The 22,395-nt window shown below is 35.2% G+C and overlaps 1 protein-coding gene across 2 annotated transcripts in view; it reads left to right on the top strand.

Annotated features, from left to right (window-relative positions):
• CEP78 (centrosomal protein 78) overlaps positions 1-21,785 on the top strand; it is a 30,093-nt gene extending 8,308 nt beyond the window's left edge. Inside the window, exons 6-16 of one of the 2 annotated variants that reach the window (XM_036260889.1) lie at positions 719-832; positions 2,323-2,387; positions 2,676-2,787; positions 7,936-8,071; positions 9,526-9,571; positions 11,310-11,435; positions 17,168-17,245; positions 18,422-18,588; positions 20,090-20,261; positions 20,562-20,609; positions 21,153-21,785. In XM_036260889.1, coding sequence (XP_036116782.1) covers positions 719-832; positions 2,323-2,387; positions 2,676-2,787; positions 7,936-8,071; positions 9,526-9,571; positions 11,310-11,435; positions 17,168-17,245; positions 18,422-18,588; positions 20,090-20,261; positions 20,562-20,609; positions 21,153-21,716 — 1,628 coding nt within the window. In that variant the 3' untranslated portion in view covers positions 21,717-21,785. The remainder of the gene's footprint in view (positions 1-718; positions 833-2,322; positions 2,388-2,675; positions 2,788-7,935; positions 8,072-9,525; positions 9,572-11,309; positions 11,436-17,167; positions 17,246-18,421; positions 18,589-20,089; positions 20,262-20,561; positions 20,610-21,152) is intronic. The other variant, XM_036260890.1, reaches the window with a different exon arrangement.
• Positions 21,786-22,395: the final 610 nt, after the last annotated feature.

The raw sequence follows: 22,395 nt of genomic DNA, 5'->3' as shown, positions 1-22,395 counted from the left end.
ATACTTTTTATGCTGGTGGTTTATGATGATCCCCTTTGGTTTACATGAGTAGGTTGTGTAACCTCAGAACTATTAGTATTCATGATCATTTGTTCTGTTCTTTGTCTGACCTTTTACCCAGAGTTCTTAACTATCATTCTTTCATGACAGGGTTTTAGCATATTTAACATATATTTTATCATATATTCACACATTCTTTGGATTTTTCATTATTTGCATCCTCTTAGACGTCTTTTCTTTGTCATTTTGGTTCTAAATCTAACAATTACTACATTTTTTCTATTTTCCCCTTTTAACTAGTTTCAAGAGTAAATTGGAGCTCAAGATCATAATCAAAAGAATGCAATGAAATTGCTGAGCCCACTCAGTTTTTGCCTAAGAGGTTTACACTGCCACTATCATCTTTGCTAATTATGAACTGAGATTCTTTTGTGATGTTTTTCACTCATAGATTATATAGTTATTCTTCAACTCTAAAATATGCTAGGAGATTTATTGGTACTAAAGGCAGGATATTCATGGCATATCCAAGAAGAGCTTTTTATTGGATTTTGTATTATGTATGCATAAGCTTTTAATTTTTTTTTTCAGCGCCTAATATTAAAAACCTGCCATGACTGCTCTTGTGCAGGAATTTTCCACACATGAATAGGTGAGAGTTGTCTGTGTGTTAAATCTGTACAAAATTGTCAAGTCACTTTTTGTCTTTCATCAATAGCACTTGACCTGCAACAGTGTGGCCTCACCAATGAAGGAGCAAAAACTTTACTAAAGGCCCTTGAAAATAATAGAACTCTCGTCATTCTGGATATAAGAAAAAATCCACTTGTTGGTATGTCTCCACATTGTTTTATTGGTTAACAAATAACAATTTATTCATACATTGACAGTTTTTAAAACCTAATGTGTTTACTTTTTTAATCTTACATTTTTCTAGTATAAAATTTTACCCTCATGGAACTTAATATTTTAGTGGAAGAGTTCAGATATAAATGAGAAAACAGATAAGCACTGTAATTTTATATAGTAAAAAGTACGAAGATACCTTAAGGTAAGGAGACTGAGGGGCACATAGGACTGACTGTATTAGATAGATTTGTCAGGGGACAGCTTTATTGGAAAAGTGACGTTTGAGTGGAGGAGACCTGAATGAAGAGACGGGTAAACTATGGAAGATCTGGAGAAGCACATTTCATGACAGAAGAGCAGTGAATACACGGGCCTGTAGGTGGTAGCGTGGATGGGTATTTAAGGAAAAACAAGAAGACCAACATGGCCAGAGCACTGAATGAGGGAGAACGTGTGTGCTTTGAGGTCAGGGAGCTAGCCAGGCACCTGATCTTGTAAGGTCTTGAAGACCAGAGTAAGGACATGACTTGTTCTAAATAAGCAAAGAGTTGTGAGCTAGAAAAAGGCATCATCTGGAAGGTGTTTCAATAAGATGACCCTGGTGTGGAGACTAGACTTGTGGGGGCATACAGAAGCAAGCAGGAGTACCACTTAGAAGACTGTCACAGTGGTCCAAGTAAGAGATGGTTATGGCTTACCTTAGGGTGGAAAAGTGGTTGAATTCAGGTTGTGTTTTGTGGGTTTAGCTAACAAGAGTTGTAGATAGATTAGGTATAGGGCATGAAGGAAATAGTAATAAAGAAACAAGTCCTAGCCCTGGCCGGTTTGCTCAGTGGTTAGAGCGTCGGCCTGCGGTCCAGAGAGACCCGGGTTCGGTTCCCGCTAAGGGCATGTACCTCGGTTGCAGTTTGTCCCCAGTCCTGGTTTGTCATGCGGGTGGCAGCCACTTGATGTGTCCCTTTCACGTTGATGATTCTCTCTCTCTCTCTTCCTCCCACTCTGTACAAAAAAATGGAAAAATGTCCTCGGGTGAGGATAAAAAAAGAAACAAGTCCTAGATCATTGTGTACAACTGGATGATACTACCTACTGAGGAGAGGAACAGATTTGAAGGAATATCAGGACTTTGGTTTGATATTTAGTTGCCCTGTAGGTATCTAAGTGTCTGGACAGTGCCCAGCCTCTTTGCTTTCTATCCAAAGGTATCCACAGTGTTTAGACTTGATCTTTGCTGCTGCCAAAATAGTAGCCGTGGAGGATGGGGGTTGCGTAATGTGAGATTGGCATCCTTTCATTTAGGTTTTGGGGGAAGAAATTGGAATATGCAAAAATGGGGATAGGTATACAATTACATTATGAGGATATCATTTTTAATTTTATGGGAAAAGCAATAATTGGTTGGATTTTGTTTTAAAATGGAAATAGCTACTCATTGGGAAACAATTACTATAATTTCAATTGATTTCACTTCAGATCATTCTGTGATGAAAGCAGTTATCAAAAAAGTTCTCCAGAATGGAAGGAGTGCCAAGTCAGAGGTACAGTGTTTTACTTCTCTAGGAAGAATTTCTCTTTGATTGATTGTTTTTCTTCATTTTCCAATAAAATAAAATTCTAAAGGTAGTTTCTGCTATCTTAAATTAAGTTTGTAGTCAAATGAAATGGCTTTTCTCTTTGTGAAAATGCTGTATGAATCTTTAATCTGGGGTCCCAGAAATACAAACTGCAAACCTTTTATTAACTTTAAAAAACTTAATTTCCAATTAAGATCAAACCCTCATAAATTACCTTTCTCTGAGATGGAGTATTTATTATTCCTCTTCTAGTATCAGTGGATAACTTCTCCATCAGTGAAGGAACCATTTAAAACAGTTAAACAGAAAAAGAGAACTATAATTCTGGGAAGTGGTCGAAAAGGAAAAGCTACTATCAGAATTGGTAACCCTTTCTATCTTGGCTTTTAAATGCTACTAAAACTTATACCATTTTTGTGTTCCGGTATGCTAAAATTGAAGTCTCTTCTCATTGTGTGATATTCATGGTAACAAACAGTATTAACTACATGCATATAAGGATGACTGATTGTTCTGAAGCAGATTATGAGAATTTGTGGAATGTAGAAATAAATAATTTAAGAATGAGGTGCTAATATTTTTCTTTTTTTTTTTTTAATTAACCAATTTTCTTGTTTGTGCTTCATAAAAAGTTTATTATTTTGAATTTATTTCCTGGTTGATGATTATTTCTGATACTTTGCAGTTGAAATTTGGGGTGCACTTTGATGGTAATTTTAGCATTGGTGTTTTTGAGTGGTGAGTTTTTAAAAATAAATAATTATCTTTTTGTGCTATAAGAAACAAAATTCCGCCCTGGCCGGTTTTGCTCAGTGGTTAGAGCATCGGCCTGCGGTCCAGAGAGACCCCGGTTTGGTTCATGCTAAGGGCGCGTACCTCGGTTGCAGTTTGTCCCCGGCCCTGGTTGGTCGTGCAGGTGGCAGCCACTCGATGTGTCCCTTTCACGTCAATGTTTCTCTCTCTCTCTCTCTTTTTCACTTTCTCTCTCTCTCTCTCTGTCTTCCCCTTTCTCCTTCCCACTCTGTCTGAACAAAAAATGGAAAAATGTCCTCGGGTGAGGATAAAAAAAGAAGAAACAAAATTCCTTCCAAGTTCCATATTTACTTTTTATTCCCTTTTTCCTTGGAAAGTCCCATCTAAAGTTGTTGAGTGGGGTAACACTTTGTTTCCTCCAGTGATTAAAAAGAAAAAACTTAGAGTATATATAATTCTTATAAAAGAATGCTGCAAACAAGTTTACAAACCATAGTTAGAACAGTGTAGAAAAACATCTTTAAAATTTTTGCTATAATACATATTTAATTTTCTAAATAATACTTAACCATGGATTTTTAAATTAAGCCTATAATTTTGTGGCCAAACATAATTTTAAAAAACCCTTTATCAATGGTATAAATTTCACATTCTCCTGAACATATAAATTTGATATGATGTAGTTCTGATTTTTTTTTTGTTTTTTAAGAGACCCTAATTTTTACTTCTAGAACAAGTATCCTTAGTTAGAAATAGCCTTTGTGTGTGAGAAGAGTGAATGGCAGAGTGGAATTAGTTAAACCAAATCTAATATGAACCTGACCCTTTCTTAAGAGTAAATTTACATCTTGAAACAGCAAAACCATAAGGTCTAATAAAAAGAAAGTAAAATAAATTTTTAATGTTTATAATCTGCCAATTTCCTAGGAAAAGGTTTGTGGTGATTTTTAGATGTATACCGGACAGGTGAAGATCACAAAAAAGTTACCAACAAATAATCTTTTATTTGGATGCTACCTTAAAAACATTTTTTTAGAGTGAAATGTTTATTGATTCTTTTGTTTATATTATATACCCCTCCTCTACTTTGAGAATGTGAAGGAAATAGTGATTAGATCTAGACAATGGTATGTTCATGTAAAAGAGTTTCAGTTGACATGTCTACTGGTTTACTTTTTTATTTTTTTTTAAACTAAAATAGTTTTTTTTATTATAGTTTACATTCAGTATTATTTTGTAGTAGTTTCAGGTGTACAGCATAGTGGTTAGACACTCATGTACTTGATAAAGTATATGATTTCTACCTGGCATCATACATAGTTAATAGTTATTACAGTAATTTTGACTGTATTCCTTACGCTGTACTTTACATCTCCATGACTACTTTGTAATTACCAATCTGTACTTCTTAATCCCTTCACCTTTTTCACCCCAACTTCCCTCTTCTCTGGCAACCATCAGTCTATTCTCTGTGTCTGTGAGTCTGTTTCTATTTTTTTTGTTTGTTTGTTTATATTGTTCTTTAGATTCCACATATAAGTGAAAGCATATGGCATTTGTCTTTCTCTGACTGACTTATCTCACTTAACATAATGGACCTCTAGGTCCATCCATGCTGCCACAAATGGTAAAATTTCATTCTTTTTTATGGCTGAGTAATATTCTATTATATATATGTACCATAGCTGTTAATGGGCACTTAGGTTGCTTTCATAGTGTAGCTATTGTAAATAACTCTACAATGAACATAGGTGTGCATATATTCTTTCAAATTAGTGGTTTGGGTTTCTTTATATATATATACCCAGAAGTGGAATCACTGGGTCATAAGGCAGTTTCATTTTTAATTTGGCCCCCCAAATTAAACCTCCATATTGTTTTCCATAGTGGCTGCATTCCCACTAACAGTGCACAAGGATTCCCTTCTCTCCACATCCTCACCAACACTTGTTGATTTATTGATGATAGCCATTCTGACAGATATGAGATAGCTCATTGTTGTTTGAATTTGCATTTCTCTGATGATTAGTAACATTGAGCATCTTCTCATATGTCTGTTGGCCATCTGTATTATTCCTCTTTGGAAAAATGTCTATTCAGGTCCTTTGTCCGTTTTTTAATTGGATTTTCTTCCTGGTGTTGAGTTGTAAGAGTTCTTTATAGATTTTGAATATTAACTTTTTTTATGAGATATATCATTGGTGAATATGAATTTGATGTAGTCCCATTTATTTTTCTTTTGTTTCCCTTGCCCAGGGAGATGTATTAGAAAAAATATTACTAAGAGAAATGTCTGGGATTTTATTGCCTATGTTTTCTTCTAGGAGTTTTTTGGTTTCTAGTCTTACATTTAAATTTAATCCATTTTGAGTTTATTCTTGTATGTGATGTAAGAAGGTGGTCTAGTTTTGGGGTTTTGGTTTTTGTTTTGTTTTGTTTTTGCGTGTATCTATCCAATTTTTCAAATAGCATTTATTGAATAGACTATCTTTACCCCATTGTATGTTCTTGTCTCCTTTGTCAAATGTTAATTGACTATATAGGCGTGGGTTTATTTCTGGTCTCTCTATTCTGTTTTATTGATCTATATGTCTATTTTTATGCTACAACATGCTGTTATTGTGGCCTTGTAGTATCGGGTGCTACTTGAAATTTTTTTAAATTGTTGTTTTAATACCACTGAACTGTACACTTAAAAATGTTTAAGATGGTCAATTTTATGTTAGTGTATTTGACTACTTTTTTTTTTAATGTGTTTGAAGAATTTGCTTAGCTTTTATAAAATACTAAGTTTTAACAAGGGAAATAAAAATAGAAACCACCATTAATATCATTAATTTCACATTGCTTAAATATAATTGGCTGTTCTTTTTTCACTTTATATTAAAATTTTATGATTTCTAGTTACACTTTTTAATGCATTCACAAGGTTTCATTGAGTTGATTTGTAAACTCTTTAAATTGGTGAAAAATTGGAAATAATCTAAATATTGAGTAATTTTTTTTAAGTCTTCATGAGTACTTTATTATTATTATTATTATTATTATTATTACAACATATATGGTTTTGATTCTCCATTAGCTTGTTTGGTCAATAATGTATTAAATAGTAGTTCTTAAGAGTGTTTATTAAATCAAAAGAAATCTTATGATTTGCTTACCAATTTTTATTTCCAGTGATATTTTAGTATTCAAAAAATATATACAAAGAAGTTGAGATTTGTGATATAACACTAATGATATATTATTATTAAAAGTTTATGTCATGCGAAGATTCTTAAAAGTAAGTTGGTGTTTTGATATAATATTAGAAGTAGAAATACATATATAAAACATTTATATATTATAAAATACTAGGAATTCTCTAATTTAGTATCTGGTGGTATAATAGGGCACCATGGAATGAGAATAAAACAATTACATTTTTTTGTTTCTTAGCATGATTAAGGAAAGTGGAAATGTGACAAGTTTTTGAGCTCACTGAGCTATTTTAAGAGTAATTTTATTTCTTGGGCTTTTTTTTTTACCTCAGTTATTTGGATACACAGAGGTAAGCTGAATCAATGCCTGGCTATATAGTTAGCCCTAGGTGAGGTTAAGCATTAAATTATTGGTTGCATTCATATTGTAATGATATGTGCAGAAAGAAAATAAGAGCTTTTATTAGGATTTTTTTTTTAATCGCCTAAGAAGATAAGTATAAACTCTTTTGGTTTTAATCAAACATATTTGCATTTGTTTGTGAAATTAAAGAAAAAGGTATACACATACAAACCACATACATACAAGCATTCTTTGTTAGAGGATAATTAAATAAAAACATAACAGCATAAGATGAACTAAGGTCCTATATTTTTTAAGAGATAATGTAAATTTATCTAGAGAAATTACACAGGATCGTGTAATTATCAGTAAGCTACACTACATGAAATATTTGTCCTGTATTACCACATACACTTTATTTTACATCCTAATGTTGCTTAAGTAGATCTTCTACAGTAAAATAGTTTGAAGGGTAAATATAACTATTTTAACAAACCTATGTTGTTTTCAGTAACATTAGTGAAAATATTTAAATGTGAATTTTCATACATGGTTTGTTCTAAATAAAGTATTGGCATACAGGCTAGTTTTTGCTACCAAATATTTCATATAAAGATACTTGACTCTTTAGTATTAAAATGTAGGATAAGTCTCCACATTTTGCTTTTTTACCAGTGAGTTTTATTTCTCTTGTGTTTTCTACTTGGAACCAAATGAGCAATGAAGGTCAGAAGACTCGTAAGAGAGTAAAATGGATTACCTACCACCCAGCAACTTTCAGTCTTGTAACTTGGATCATTTTTACATAGAAAAATTAATCTAAGTTGAAATTTTGGTCTATTTGCTCTATTTGGCAGGAGTCATGGATTTATCTGTTCTCTAGAGATTCAGAAATGCCAAAGACATTCTGAGATTCAATAAACTGAATGTTTCTGCATGGTACATAAAAATGTATAATTTTTCATTCCTTGGGACATATTTTTATTTATTTTTGCATATTCTTCAATTTCATGTATTTCAGTTAAAATATTAACTTGTTACCAAAGAGAGCTTATATTTTTAAACATTGCTGGCCTATGTAAAAACATTTTTATGATGGCCTTGGCATTGTTTTTAAGTGCCTGTTTGTATTCTTTTAGAAGTGTACATATGTGATATTCCTCTATAGGCCTTTAATACATCTTGAGTCTTTCCTTTAATGCGTTCTCAAACATAGGATTGGCTACAAAGAAACCTGTAAATAATGGAAGTAAACACTCCCTTGGTAAAGAATATTATGCTCCTGAACCTCTACCGCCTGGTGTGTCTGGTTTCTTGCCATGGCGTACTGCAGAACGTGCAAAAAGGAACAGGTAGAGTATTGTTATTCCCTATCTTGAGTCATTCAGGATCCTTTTTTTTGGAGCTTTTGTTATGTGGGAGGTCTCTGGGTGTTTCTATAGAGGATAAAGATAACTCACAATGGTTTCTGCCTAGTGCACCTTTAAGGAAGAGAAACTAAAAGTAATTATTGGGAATTTAAAGTTATTTCTTGAGGGTCACAACATATGTGACCTGGTGGGAGTCTAGAGGAGACTAAAATTATCTCTGATTGTGCAAACCCTGCAGTACAGAAGTAGGGATTTGGAAATGTAGAAATGGGAGGAGAGACATTTTAAGTATCGGAAATAGTTCAGTGCACAGTGCCTAAGAAGTATGGATTGGACTTAAACTAACTCCGTCAACTGGCATAACTCGTTTTAGTGAATCACACTGGATTTAATCAGTTTTAGTTGATTGTTTGCCCAGGGGATAGCTATTTATAGTAATCTTTGTCATGAAAGTGTAAAAGTCTTTTAAAATTGTTGACAACTGTGATTTTAGGCTTGCCAGTGAATTAGATTGCTATAATTTTCAAATGACTTACTTGATAGTACAGTCGGCCCTCGTTTATCGCTGTTAATGAGTTCCAGACTCTACCGCGATAAATGAATTTCTGCAAAGTAGGATTCCTTATTAATATATAGTCATGAATTTCTGCAAAGTAGGATTCCTTATTAATATATAGTCATGAATTTCTGCAGAGTAGGATTCCTTATTAATATATAGTCATCCTTCGCCACTTCATGCTTCGACTTTCGCGGCTTCATTCTGTCAAGGTTTTTTCAAATATAGTATAATGTAGTATTTGAAAAAAACGCGACAAGAGTGAAGCCGCAAAAGTCGAGGCGCAAAGTGGCGAGGGACAACTGTATTCAAGAAATTAGGGATTGACAATTGCTTAAGAAAACACAATTGATTTTAAATAGAACTTGAAGTAGGTACTATGTAAAATATTTATTAAATTGCTCACCTTTAATTAATCGTGTATGATGGTCATTTGCACATTGTAGTCTCTATTGGACAACCGATGATGTGAATTATTACTGTGTAAATGACAGTGCTGAGGCCCCAGTCTTTTCTCATTAGTGTTATAACTTAATGGTTTCATGTCTTCTTCTTGAGACACTTAACTAATCTCAAATGCATCCTGGTTTTAGGAGTTATAAATTAGAGCACCATTAATGTCACCAGTTAAAGAAGTTAGACTAGAAATCTCAACCATCCTCAACATAGAAACTGAAGGTACCGCTCAGCAGTTCAATAAATTCTGCTAAATTCTGTTCAATTTTCACCATAGCAGAGCCTTCCGGGTCCTAATTTTGAGCTTACTTATTTTTATACAAAATTCTGTATGGATATTGTACATAATCCTGATGAGTTTTATTAACTGGGATTAACTGGTGATGTATTTACATTAAAATTTAATTTGTTGCTATCTCTTTAGAGGTTTTCCATTGATCAAAACTCGTGATGTATATAATCAATTGCAGGTATGTAGCTATCATATTTATAATATACAGGGAGTTGAAATGGGAAAGGTGCATGGATCTCTTAGCCTTTTTTTAAATATGTTTTTATTGGTTTTTGAAAGAGAAACATCGATTGACTGCCTCCAGCACGCCCCCTACTGGGGATTGAGCCCACAACCCCCAGGCATGTGCGCTGATCAGGAATCGAACTTGGACCTCTCAGTCCATGAGATGACGCTCAATCCACTGAACCACACTGGCCGGGCCCTCTTTGCTTTTTAAACTGAACAGAGCCTTGCAAGAAACATTTCCTTCCCTGCAGTAAATCCATTTAAAACTTGTCGGGCCACTCTCTCCGTGCCGCTTTGTGGATGTGGCACACACTGGGAGCCTTGCAGTTTCATCTGCAAACAAGGAAGCCATTTCTTTAGTCCACAAATCAGCTGTTACCCAGTGAAATGAATGTGACTGCCATTACTGAGCCAGTATATGGAGCTGTCAAACTCAAGAATTTTCTTATGTGCGCAAGACAGGTTGTCGGGGGCTGTATAAGTTCCAAATCCTAAAGCCAAAAGAAAGCAACAAATCAAAGCCTCTGCTCTCTCAGTACACTTCTCTCTCAGCAAGACCACACACATTTCCTGTCATGCTGCCTCATGGTCTCAGAGCAAACACATCCTCAGAGTATCAGGTTCTCCTTCCCAGTTATGCTGGTAGACTGTGTAGTTGCTCTGTAAAAGATAGCACTCCTGGGTGCCAGTACTGCCCCTGCATGCCCAGTAGAGTGCCCGCCTTGTTCTACCATTGGGATTTTCCTACACTGCAGGGTTCGCGGCTTGTGGTTGAAGTGATATCTTAGTGACTTGTCCTCTGTGCGGTTATGTACACTCAGCACACTTCTTTTTGATCTGTAGACTTTTTATGAGGTTGGACCAGGTCCATTTTTTAAATTTTGGAAATCTCGTATTGAACAACATTCCGATAGCAATGAAACTTGACAGGAGCGATGTATTAGTGTTACACAAGTTTTGGCCTAAGGATGAAGAGAAGCTGAGTTTTTTGATGGGTCACTTTTTGTTGTGTATTGGTATATGATATATTTTTTTAAATTCTAGTGTTTGGTTTTCTAATTATTCCTCTCCTGATGGATTTTCTTCCTAAAAATGACATATTCTTCCAGACTCTGTGTCTGATGATGGAGAATAAATTTCTCATCTGCAGTATAAAGTTGATCTGAGAACCCTGGCCAGTTTGGCTCAGCAGTTAGAGCATCGGCCCGCGGACCAGAGAGTCCCTGGGCTCGGTTCCCACTAAGGGCACGTACCTCGGTTGCAGTTTGTCCCCCACCCCGGTTGGGGTCGTGTGGGTGGCAACCAATCAATGTGTCTCTCTCACATTGATGTTTTTGTCTCTTTCTTCCTCCCTTTCTCCCTCCCACCCTATCTGAAGATAAATGCAAAAACGTCCTCGAATGAGAATTTAAAAAAAAAGTTGATCTGAGAAAAAGTCTTTACCCTGGCCCTTCTGTGGCTTATGTGAAAGAGACTTAATAAAATAATATGAGCAATTCCAAATATTAATCCGAACTGTACAGTAACAGCAAAAATAAGTTTCTGTCATTTTATATCATTGCTTGTTTTATACTAAGGAGCAACGAAAGACATTTGTAAATAATGTAACTCAGATCACTGTTGTTAAATTTTCTTTAGTATTTGGTAGCTGGTTTATCTTTTATCTTAACTTGTCTTCTTTCTTCAAGCAATTAGATTTTCCTGTGACTGTGACAGTAGAGAGTCCTTCCTCCTCCGAAATTGAAGAGGTTGATGATTCAGAAAGTGTTCAAGAAGAACCGGAGAAAACCAGTTTAAAACAAGAAGCATTACAGGTACAAAGTTAGCACTTGCAGGATACAGAGGAGAGTAGGACAGCTGTGTGAGGCGTCCGTTCCCCCCCCCGCCCCGTCCGTGTCGTGTCTCCTGAGCGGTTCGTTAGCTTAGGCCAGGGTGAAAGATGGACATTGGAACTCTAAGAAATCAAAATCAAAATGTGCCATCAGTAATGTGTCTTCCTTTCCTTAGAGCAATAGAATGTATTAGATTTAGGGAGAATCTGAATGATCATAAGATAAACTCCAAGAAATTGAGTTCTGAGTGAATGTAGTCAGTTGATCCATTACTCTTATTTTGCATATGAGGAAATTGACCATTCTAGCTGAAGTCTCTAAGAGGAAAATATAACTTAATTTCTTGGAAAGTAAAGTTGAAACAGAAGTTTTGAAGTTGATATTCCCCTTTCCTAAAATAAAAAATCTTCATTATATTGCCTAATGAACCTGACATCTAATGTCATTCACACTTCTGTTTGTAGAGATAGAAAAGAAAAATTGATTTTTATGACACATTTTTGCTCTGCAAATATACTGTATTTTATTTTAACTTTAATGCATAGTTGATAATTTGTAGTAAATAAGGCTAAAGTAATTTGGACAGACATTGTCTTTTTGTGCTACAAACTCCATGTTTAATTTTTAAAAATTATTTAGTATGAATTATTTTAGTATAAAACTTGGCAGATTAAGAACTATTTATCCTATTAGGACTATGGAAATTACTATTTGATTTTCAAAAAAGAGAGCCAGATTTTTATTTTTTAAGTTAAAACTAATGATAATACAGAGAAATTTTAAGATAAGTGCTGAGAAAGTTATGAAATGTTAGAGCAGGAGGAATCTGTTATGTGAAATTACCCCTTTCATCTTGTAAATAAGCACGTACAAATCTTAGCACTTGAATGGCTTTATCAGAGTTGCAGAGTAAACACAAGACCCAGAGCATCTATCCCCAGGCATTGTCATTTTAGATGTGTCGTGTTCGTTTCCTTCACCAGATGACTAGAAGATTATCTTTAGAAAAGCAGTTATAGACATAAGGGACCACCATGAAGGTTAAAAACTGCAACTTAGGGAATAGCTGATTCAAGATGCATGAGGCACCAGCACAAAGTGGCTCAGTGGATTGAGCGTCATCCCATGGACTGAGAGGTCCTAAAGGGTCGCAGGTTTGGCGATTCCCAATCAAAGGCATGTGGCTGGATCCTGGCCCTGGTCAGGGCATATGCAAGAGGCAACCAGTCACTGTGTCTTTCTCACATTGATGGTTTTTTCCCTCTCTTTCCCTCCCTCCCTTTCTCTCTCTCTCCTTTCCACTTTCTAAAAATCAATGGAAAAAAATATCCTTGGTGAGGATAAACAACAAAAACAGCTGCTTAAAGAAATGGTTGCTTCACTTATATGCATGTATGCATGACTAATGGACAAGGACAACAAAGCTGGGGACAGGGTAGGGAGGGAGAGGGGGAGGAGGGTGTCAATGGGGGAAAAAGGAGAAACATCTGTAACAAAAATAAATACATTAATTAATTTAAAAATAAATTAAATTAAATTAAAAAAAAAAAAAGAAATGGTTGCCTCTAGAGAGCTGAATGTGTGAACGGAATGAGACTACAGTTGATCTTTGAACAATGTGAGGGGTGGGATGCCTACTACTTGCACAGTTGAATATTCCAGGATAACTTAGGTTGACCCTCCGCAATGTTACATGGATTCCCAACCACCAATTAACCCTTGAACAACTGGAGTTTGAACTGTGCATGTCAGTTTTAAAAATTCACGTTAGGTGGACCCACACAGTTCAAGCCCAGGTTGTTCAAGGGTCAACTGTACTCTGTTTTAAGTGCTTTGCTACTGTTTGCATTTACATGTTCATCATTTAGCGTCAATTGAACATATTCTATGTTCCGAGCACTCTTCTAAGTTTTACATGTGTACCATCTCATGTAATTCTCATAAGAACTCCATGATGTGAGAACTTATCTCCATTTTCTAGATGATTAAATTGAGCCTAGTTATTGAACTTGTTCAAGGTTGTATAGCTAAGGATAAGGATTTTGCCTCAGAGAATCTGAATTTTTTAAAATGTGATCTAAAAGAAATTTACTAATTATAAGTAAAGAAATGCACATTTAAGGAAGATGGCAAGTTTTTACCTATTCAGTTAATACAGTTGTCTTTCACACACACAAACTTGTATTGGCAAGGCTTTTCCTTATTCAGCAGTTGTTTGTTGATTGTCTGCCTTGTGCTGGAAACAGGCACTGGGGACAGATGCTTAAAATACACTCTATTTCTTCAAATACCTTGCACTTTATGTGAAGAAATGAGCCAACAGTTATAGTAGAGGTTATATACCAAGTGATACATTGCCATTAGCAGTATAAAATCTTAGAAATCAGTTGGAAAGCAATTTGGAGATAGGTACCTCAGACCCTTAAAAATGTTCACTTGCTTTGACTCAAACTCATTTTTATTGATTTATTTTATTAAAATTATGCTAAATATGAAAACAACCTTCATGCATAAAGACAATTATTTTGTCTTATAATATTGAAAAATTGTAAAGAATTTAAGTGTTTAACCATGAAAGAATGATTAATATGGACCAACCCTCTCAATGTAATATTTTGTGTCCCACTTAAAAAAAATCAAGGTTATGGATCCCCTGGTTATATGAAAAATGATTGAGTCAGGGTTAAATGGAAAAAACTTGAACATAAAATTTGATATATAGTATGATGGGAGCTTTGTCCCAGAAAATTTTCAGCTAGCCAATGAATAGCCAGGAGGAAGGAGAGCAGATGATAGGAAGAAAATTACTCCAGAACCTTATCATTCATCTTATTTAAGTAATAAAATATCTAGCAAATTACTTTCTGATATTTTGGTTCCATATTTTCTTTTAAAGAACATGAATAACATTAGGAGGAGGGTCTATTTTATCAAAAAAATTAACATTATGTTCTAATTCCTTCCACTAGAGGGAGAAACTGTTTCATGTAATTGAACTTAGATGTGCTCTTTAGAACTGGTTAAGAATGGAGTATTTTGTCTGCTGTCTCTGTGGTGTGGTTTGTTGAATGTTTTTTTTTTGTTTTTTTTTTAATCTTTTTTTTTTATGTTGAAGTATAACATATATATAGCAAAGTTCTTAAATTATAATTATAAGCTTAGTAAATTTTTATAGATGTATACACTCATCACTCCCATTAAGATAAAAATATATACAGCATTTCTAAAGCCTCCCTTGCTCAACTTCTCTAGTCAGTGTATTCTCCCTCCCCAAAGGTAGCCACCATTCTGACTTCTATCATGTGATGAGGTGGTTTTTTTTTTGTTGGTTTGCTTTTTCTTTAGAATTTCTATGAAATCAGTTTTAAATATTGAAAACATGTAAATAACAGGAAATTTGCATTTTTTCTTTTTTCTCATTAAAAACTTGGCTAACTTTAACTGGTAATGAAACATTTAAAAACCTGAAGGTATTAGACTGTTTATTTTTAAAACATTTGTTGTATGTATAAAAATAGATGTTAATCGAGTAACATCTGAGTAAATTTTGTTTTTTAGAAAGAGAGAAAGGGAGAGAGAGAGAGAGAGAGAGAGACAGAAACATCAATGAGAGAGAACATCAATTGCCCGCCTCCTGCTTGCCCCCCACTATGGGTTTGGCCCACAACCTGGGCACATGCCCTGACCGGGAATCGAACCAGTGACCTCTTGGTGCATGGGTCAGTGCACAATCACTGAGCCACATCAGCTGGACTATTGAGCAGATTTTTAAAACAATGAAAAACTTATTGAAGGAAATAAAAGTAACCTCTGCCTGTACACACACCTAATCTACTCTTTTGTCTTAAAAGGGTATCAAAAATATTTTGTCATGTCACTAAATATACATCAGAGAATCCGATTAAGCTTATGGACAGTCATCCAAGAAAAACGTACAGATATATTTTGAATATTTCTGGTTATCATTGTCATTTAGTGGCTTCATAGACTATTATGGGTGTGCTATTTTTATTTATACCAATTCCAATTTGGAATTTTTTAACCTAATTCTAGGGTTTAGTTATAAACAGCCCTATGACATCATGTTCATATTGGCAGATAAATCTTTGCCCACATCTTTCATGAATTCCTTGGGATAAATATCTGGACATTGAGTTGTTGGTATGGACTAGAAATTACTCTCCAGAAGGCAGTACCAGTTTCCTCCCTCAATGAAGGCACATAATAGAGTTCTTCCCCTCAACACACATACACACCATGGGTAAATTAAACTTCAAGTTGAAATTCCTTGTTTTAAGTGATTGTTCAAAAGCCTTTAAAATATATAAATATACCATGCTATTTTAATAACTATAGGTATTCTGTTTATTGTTGCATAAGAAACCACCCCAAAAGAGTGGCTTAACACAATAATAATCATTTTGTTTGTTAATGAACCTGTGGTTTGAGTAGTATATTAATTTTCTATTACTACAAACTTAGTGACTTAAAATACCTATTTATTAGCTCACAGTTCTGTGGGTCAGTAGTTTAGGCCCAGCATGATAGGGTTCTCCGTCTCCCTATTTTAAGATTAATTGATTTGAGGAACCTTAGTTACACCTGCAAAATCCATTCACTGCAGCACCTAAGTTAGTGTTTGATTAACTGGGGTTTGTGCACTTCAGCAGGTAGGAATCTTAGGGGCTGTCTTAGAGTGTTGTGTACCACAAGTAGTGGCCCCCACTTCAAGGATGTAAGTGTCTTAGTTCTTGGAGTATTAGTAAGGGAGTTTACAAATGTCCATTCTATTTTCTTGACTTTGGTGAATGGAAAGATCACCACTTCTGTTAACCGGAATGGCACCTGACTTCCTGAATTCAAACGTGGCTTACTGCTTAATTATGTGTCCTTGGGTATGCTACTTTTTTCTCTGCCTTAGTTTTCTCATCTATAAAGTAATGTGGAGTTAACAATTGTTCTTTTCTCATGGGGTTTTGATGATTAAATTACTTAATAACCAGGAAACTCCTACAACAGTGCTGGGCATATAGCAAAGCATTTTAAAGGTGTTTACTTTTTTTAAAATGCATTTGAATCTGCAGTTACATAATTCAGTATGTTAAGTGTGTTACTAGGGCTTCCTTAATTAAAGGTACCCATCAATAAAAATAGCAGTTTCCACCCTGGCTGGTTTGGCTCAGCGGTTAGAGCATCGGCCTGTGGTCCAGAGAGACCCGGGTTCAGTTCCCACGAAGGGCATGTACCTCGGTTGCAGTTTGTCCCTGGCCCTGGTTGGGTCGTGCAGGTGACAGCCACTCGATGTGTCCCTTTCACATCGATGTTTCCCTCTCTCTCTTCCTCTCTCTCCCTCCCACTTTATCTGAACAAAAAATGTCCTCGGGTGAGGATAAAAAAAAATAGCAGTTTTCTTTCTTGACCTTAAATTTTTATTTCTGATTTACTATATTATAAACATACATGCCTTTTATGGTGAGCTGCCACAAATCTATTTTTTAAAGAGTGAGAGTTAAATAAATCTTTAATGTCCTAATTTAGTATATTTTGGTAATTCACTATTATGACATGATTATTACTAGTAGTAGACTATAATTCTGAAATCTGAGTTCACTTCTGGCTCTGGCTCTAAATCCTTGGTGAGATCTATAACTGGAAAGACTTTTGGATATCATATTGTGAATAGTTTATAATATTTACTTATTCCTTTCCACTAGGAAAAACTGGAGGAATGCCTGCAGCAGTTAAAGGAGGAAAGAGTCATAAGGCTCAAGGCTGACAAGCGAGTTAGTGAGGTAAAGGAGTGGTTTCTTCTACTTTAGGGAGTTTTTTGGCTTTATTTTTATTAGATTTTAAGCCATACACACTGACCTCTTGTAAACTTTAAAACTGTAATATATTCCAAATTAGTTGTACCACATGAACCTTTGTATTATTTACCTATAATTAGTGGTTATATGATCTGTATTCCAGTCTTTAAAAATTTTAGGGTTTTATGTGTGTGTACTTTCATATGACTTTAGCTTATTTTTTTTATCTTGATGTTTTGATTCAGGAAAATACTTATTATGCTTATACTATATATACAGTAACAAAAGACATGTTAAGACTCTTGACTGACAGTGAGTTAGGAAGGTGAATCAAATAAATAAGTATAGATATTAGAAAACTGCTAAGAATACAATGAAATAAATGTATATAATATGAGATTTACAATTAGGCTAATGTGCATGAAAGCAGGGCATAAGCTATGAAAAGTTCCATATAAATATATTATTACAAGCTGAGTTTAGGCATGACTTTCTTAAAATGCATATGTTGCATTGGAGGACACTTATGCAATCAATCAGTGTTGAGCACCTGCTTATTTAAGGCAAAAGATGCATCATGAACAAAATGGCCTTTTTGAGAAGTACTGGGATTGGGCTTATATGTGGTTTCAGATGAACAGATGGTGAGGAGATGGCTGTGCAAGGAAGTAAATATATTTAAGAAGTTGAGGAAAATATTGGTAATAATACAATTAATAAATTGGGTATGGCTTAGGACTTTTAAATTTACACATTTTTTATCATTAAAATTAATCTTTAACAGTCAACAGAATTGTATTATTCCTTGTTCAAATTTGAATTTGACTCTGTTTTATTTTCTAATTTAAGGGAACCCTTAAGCAGCTAATTCTCTAATGGAGAATCAAGATCCATTGTGAATTTAACTGGTTAGAAATGTGGTCTTTTGAAAGATCATTAATAAAACAATAACTTTTATTTATATACTACTCAAGTGTTATGTAAGAAATTTAGTTGGGTGGCTCTGGGTTTTGATAATTATGTCTTTTACTGGTAGAGAATTAGATTAATTATAAATTATTGCATTTTTAAATGTTTTATTTTGGTTTTGTTACTTAAAAACTTTTCTTCTGATGACAGCAAGAAAAAATCATGCCAGACATTTTTAATCTTCTTTTGTAGCTTGAACATGAAAATGCCCAGCTAAGAAACATAAATTTCTCTCTGTCTGAAGCCCTTCACGCGCAGTCATTGACAAACATGATTCTGGATGATGAAAGTGTTCTGGGCAGCATTGAGAATTCTTTTCAGAAGTTCCATGCTTTCTTGGATCTCCTTAAAGATGCTGGGTTAGTTAAGTTCTCTCCATGACAGTCATCTCTTTGTAACTATAATGTAGTTTGTTGAGGAATTTAAGCAATTTTTATCACTTCATGGTTATATTTAGTATGTAATTATAGGTAGTGTACTTAATTTTTTTTAATGAGGAATTATAGCCCTAGCCAGTTCGACTCAGCGGTTGGAGCGTCTGCCCATGGACCAATGAGTCAAGGGTTCAGTTCCAGTCAAGGGCACGTACCTTGGTTGCAGTTCATCCCCAACCCTGGTTGGGATCGTGCAGGAGGCAACCAGTTGATGTGTCCCTCTCACGTCAATGTTTCTCTGTCTCCCTCCCACTCTATCTAAACAAAAATGGAAAAGTATCCTTGGGTAAGGATTTTAAAAAAAAGAATTACATTTTATTTATTTAATATGTTTCATTGATTTTTTTTAGAGCGAGAAGAAGGGAGAGAGTGGGAAAAACATGCATCGGCTGCCTCACAAACATCCCCCACTGGGCATCGAGCCTGCAACCCATGCATGTGTCCTGACCAGGAAGCGAACCAGGACCTCTCAGTCCAGGGATGACGCTCAGTCCACTGAGCCACACCAGCTGGGCTAGGAGGAATTATATTTTAAAAGAAATGCAAAATGGTGAACTTGCTTTGGTAGAGAAGAGAGCCCATTATAAAAGAATAACCTATAGATAGAATAATTAGTAAGTATAGTTTTTGGTAAAGACTAAATTAAAGGCAGTTTTAATTACAAATATTCCAGAAGGCATAGGAATTTTCCTACCTTTTATTTATTTTGGTTAAATAAATTTGAATTAAAATTATTCTTGTCCTACACGTAAAAATTGTAACTAATCAGCAGGGCAGATATAGATCAGTGGTTCTCAGCTGGGACTGGCTTTGCTGAAAGAGAATGAGAGGTTGATAATAACTGAGTAATAATGTTTGTAGGTGAATGGGTGGGTGTCGGCAAGGAAAGAACACACATTCTTGGAAAGTGTAGGAAAGAAAGGTGGTAAAGAAGTGTGGGAAGATGGTGATGGAAGGAGACTGGACTTGGGGTGGTGAACACAATACATTGTACAGATGATGTGTTGTGGAATTGTGTACCTGAAACCTGTATCATTTTGTTAACCAGTGTCACCCCAATACATTCAATAAAAATAAATAAAACTATGACCCTGGGACAGGTGAGAGACCAAGGGCTAGATGCATGGTAGATGGTGAAGCTGCTAATGAGACAGTGTTTCAAATGGAGTGGTAATGGGTAAGGAAATAAAATCAAATGGTAGTTAACACTTTGTCAAGGGAGAGGCTTGAAGGATTGGATGATCTCTGTGGTAACAGAGCATGAATACAGAGAGGTCTGAGAATTTGGAAAGACAGAGACTTAATAATGGAATAGGATACTGCCTGTTAAAAGATTATAGAAGTATTTCATAATTACAGATATGGGAGAATCTAAGTTGCTCTTATGTGACTGCAATAACCCTTGCCTTTTCTTCCTCTTGTCCAGGCTTGGGCAGCTTGCCACAATGGCTGGTATAGATCCGTCAGATTTTCATTTACTAGGTCGTCCCCAGCTGACTTCTACTCTTACCAGTCCACCTAAAGAAGAAAAGAAGGCATTTGAAGAAGAAAAACCAGAATCCAAGCAGAATGCCCTAGGACAAATGCAAAATATCCAAGTAAGTGGACAGAATAAATCTTAATGATTCTAAGAGTGATTAGCAAAGAGGGAGCTACCAAGTCAGAGAAAATAATAACCGTCTGTCTTAGTTCATGTGCATGGGAGCTACAAGCCTCTTTAGGGTTCTTTCTAAATCTGAAATTAGTAAATTTGTAAATGGTAGATACGATACCATTTCCTGCTATCATATTGCTATATATAAGAAAACTGGAAGTTCTTTTGAAAGAAATTAAACATTAGAGAAAATATTCCAGATTTTAAATTGTGTAAATGTCTATTCTATTCATATTTCATCTAGGTTTCTATTTGTATGCAGTCAGCTTACAATGAAGGAACACTAATGAAGGTACAAGTACTGATACAGATAATTACTTAAAATAAGTGATCCAGCTATAACTAATAGGAAATATATTATAGTGAATCACCCAGTTGTGGGAATGGGAGGTTGAAACCTGTCTCTTCCTCTGGCCTTACTGGAGCCCCCACCTCCCATCTCAGCTGGTCTCGGGCTGGTTGTGGGGACCGCCAGCTTGAGAACATCATCTCATCACAAACTGGATGCTGTTCACATGTGGCTGGAGGATAGAAAGAAAGTGATTTTCTTAGGGAATAGAGTTTTATTATTTCTAGTGAGGGAAAGGGAAATGGGTAATTACCCCAGATACAAAAGTCTGAAAATGTAGTCGGCATAGCCTTGGATATAGCGAAGTAAAGTTGGGAATAACTTGGCAAGATACAAATAGATTTTTAAAAAGGATCTAAAATCTTTAATTGACTGTCATCTTAAATAATAAAATCATAGAATAACATTGAAGTTTAGGACTCTACTTCTTAATGGTTGGCTTTTTTCATTACTGAATTTTTGTCTTATATTTTTCTTTCCTTCCAGTTTCAGAAAATTACAAGTGATGCTAGAATTCCTTTGCCTCTGGAGTCCTTGCATGTCCCAGTTTCTACTCAGGAGGCCTTAGAAACTTCCAAAGACAACTTGGGAGTCGAAGTTTCTGAGCGGCGCCAGGAGTCTTTTGGAGAATTCATTGCTAGAACATGTTCGCCTTCAGCAGACGTGATTTCTGGACCTGGAAGTCAAAGAAAAGAAGACGAGTTGTCTAGAAATAACAGATCTTTTTCTGAAAAAATGATCAAAACAGGTGAATATACCAGAAAACACTCTGCTAAGAAACAACCTGGACAGGACCTGCATTCCCTCTCTGACTCGCCTGTAAACCGGAAAAGCAAAGGAACAGAGCAGAGTAGCTCTTTGATTAATGAACCAGTTAAAAGTGAGTCTTTGAAAAAAGACATTTCTGTCAAGAAGGAAAGTCGAATAGTGACTGTTTCATCCAAGAGAACTAAAAGTAAATTCAATCTATTAGAACATTCTGAAAGTGATACTCTTGGATCTGATTTCGAATTTCAAGAAAGCATTCATACTCTATCACGCCTGACATAGGTCTAAATCTTTTGAAATTATGTTTTTGCCTTAAAAATTTAATAAATTTTATATGTTTTCATTATGGCATATGGTGTTTTTAAATGTAGGACCGGAAGCCATTAGAGAAAGATTTATCTATTCTTTTCATTATAATGAAACCTTTGTTGTGTAGTTTCTTTTGATACTTTGCACCATTCATTCAATAAGTATTTACTGAGGGCCTGATACATATGATACTATTCTAGGTATTACTGCTTTTAGCAATGAACAAAACAAAGCCTCCGCCCTATGGAACTAATACTCTATGGAGTGAGAAAAAAATTAACAAAGCAGGGTAAACGGACTAGAAAGGAATGGGAGTGAATAAATGGAACCGTTTACCATTTGATTAAATGTGGAAGTATTATAAATTGCATGGCCAAAAGCCATTGATGTATCCTAATTCAAGATGTCAGAGTAGCATACATTTATCAAGTACTTAACCAGCAACCCTATGGTAATGAACTGGTATTGTGCCCACTCTACAGGTGAGGTGACCGAGGAGACAGATTATGTGCATTGCCCAAAATTATGCAGCCAACATAAATTGTAGAGCTGAGGTTTGGACCAGAACTCATGCTCTTAGCCACTTTGTCATCCTGTTTCCTTACTAAGAGAGGAAAGGCTTCAGGGAGACATGAAGAGAAAAGCCAGTGAG

This window comes from Molossus molossus, unplaced genomic scaffold (genome assembly GCF_014108415.1).
Source record: "Molossus molossus isolate mMolMol1 unplaced genomic scaffold, mMolMol1.p scaffold_m16_p_14, whole genome shotgun sequence".
Lineage (NCBI taxonomy): Eukaryota > Metazoa > Chordata > Mammalia > Chiroptera > Molossidae > Molossus > Molossus molossus.
Note: the sequence above shows the minus strand (reverse complement) of the source record. Positions and strands in the feature narration are given on the sequence as shown.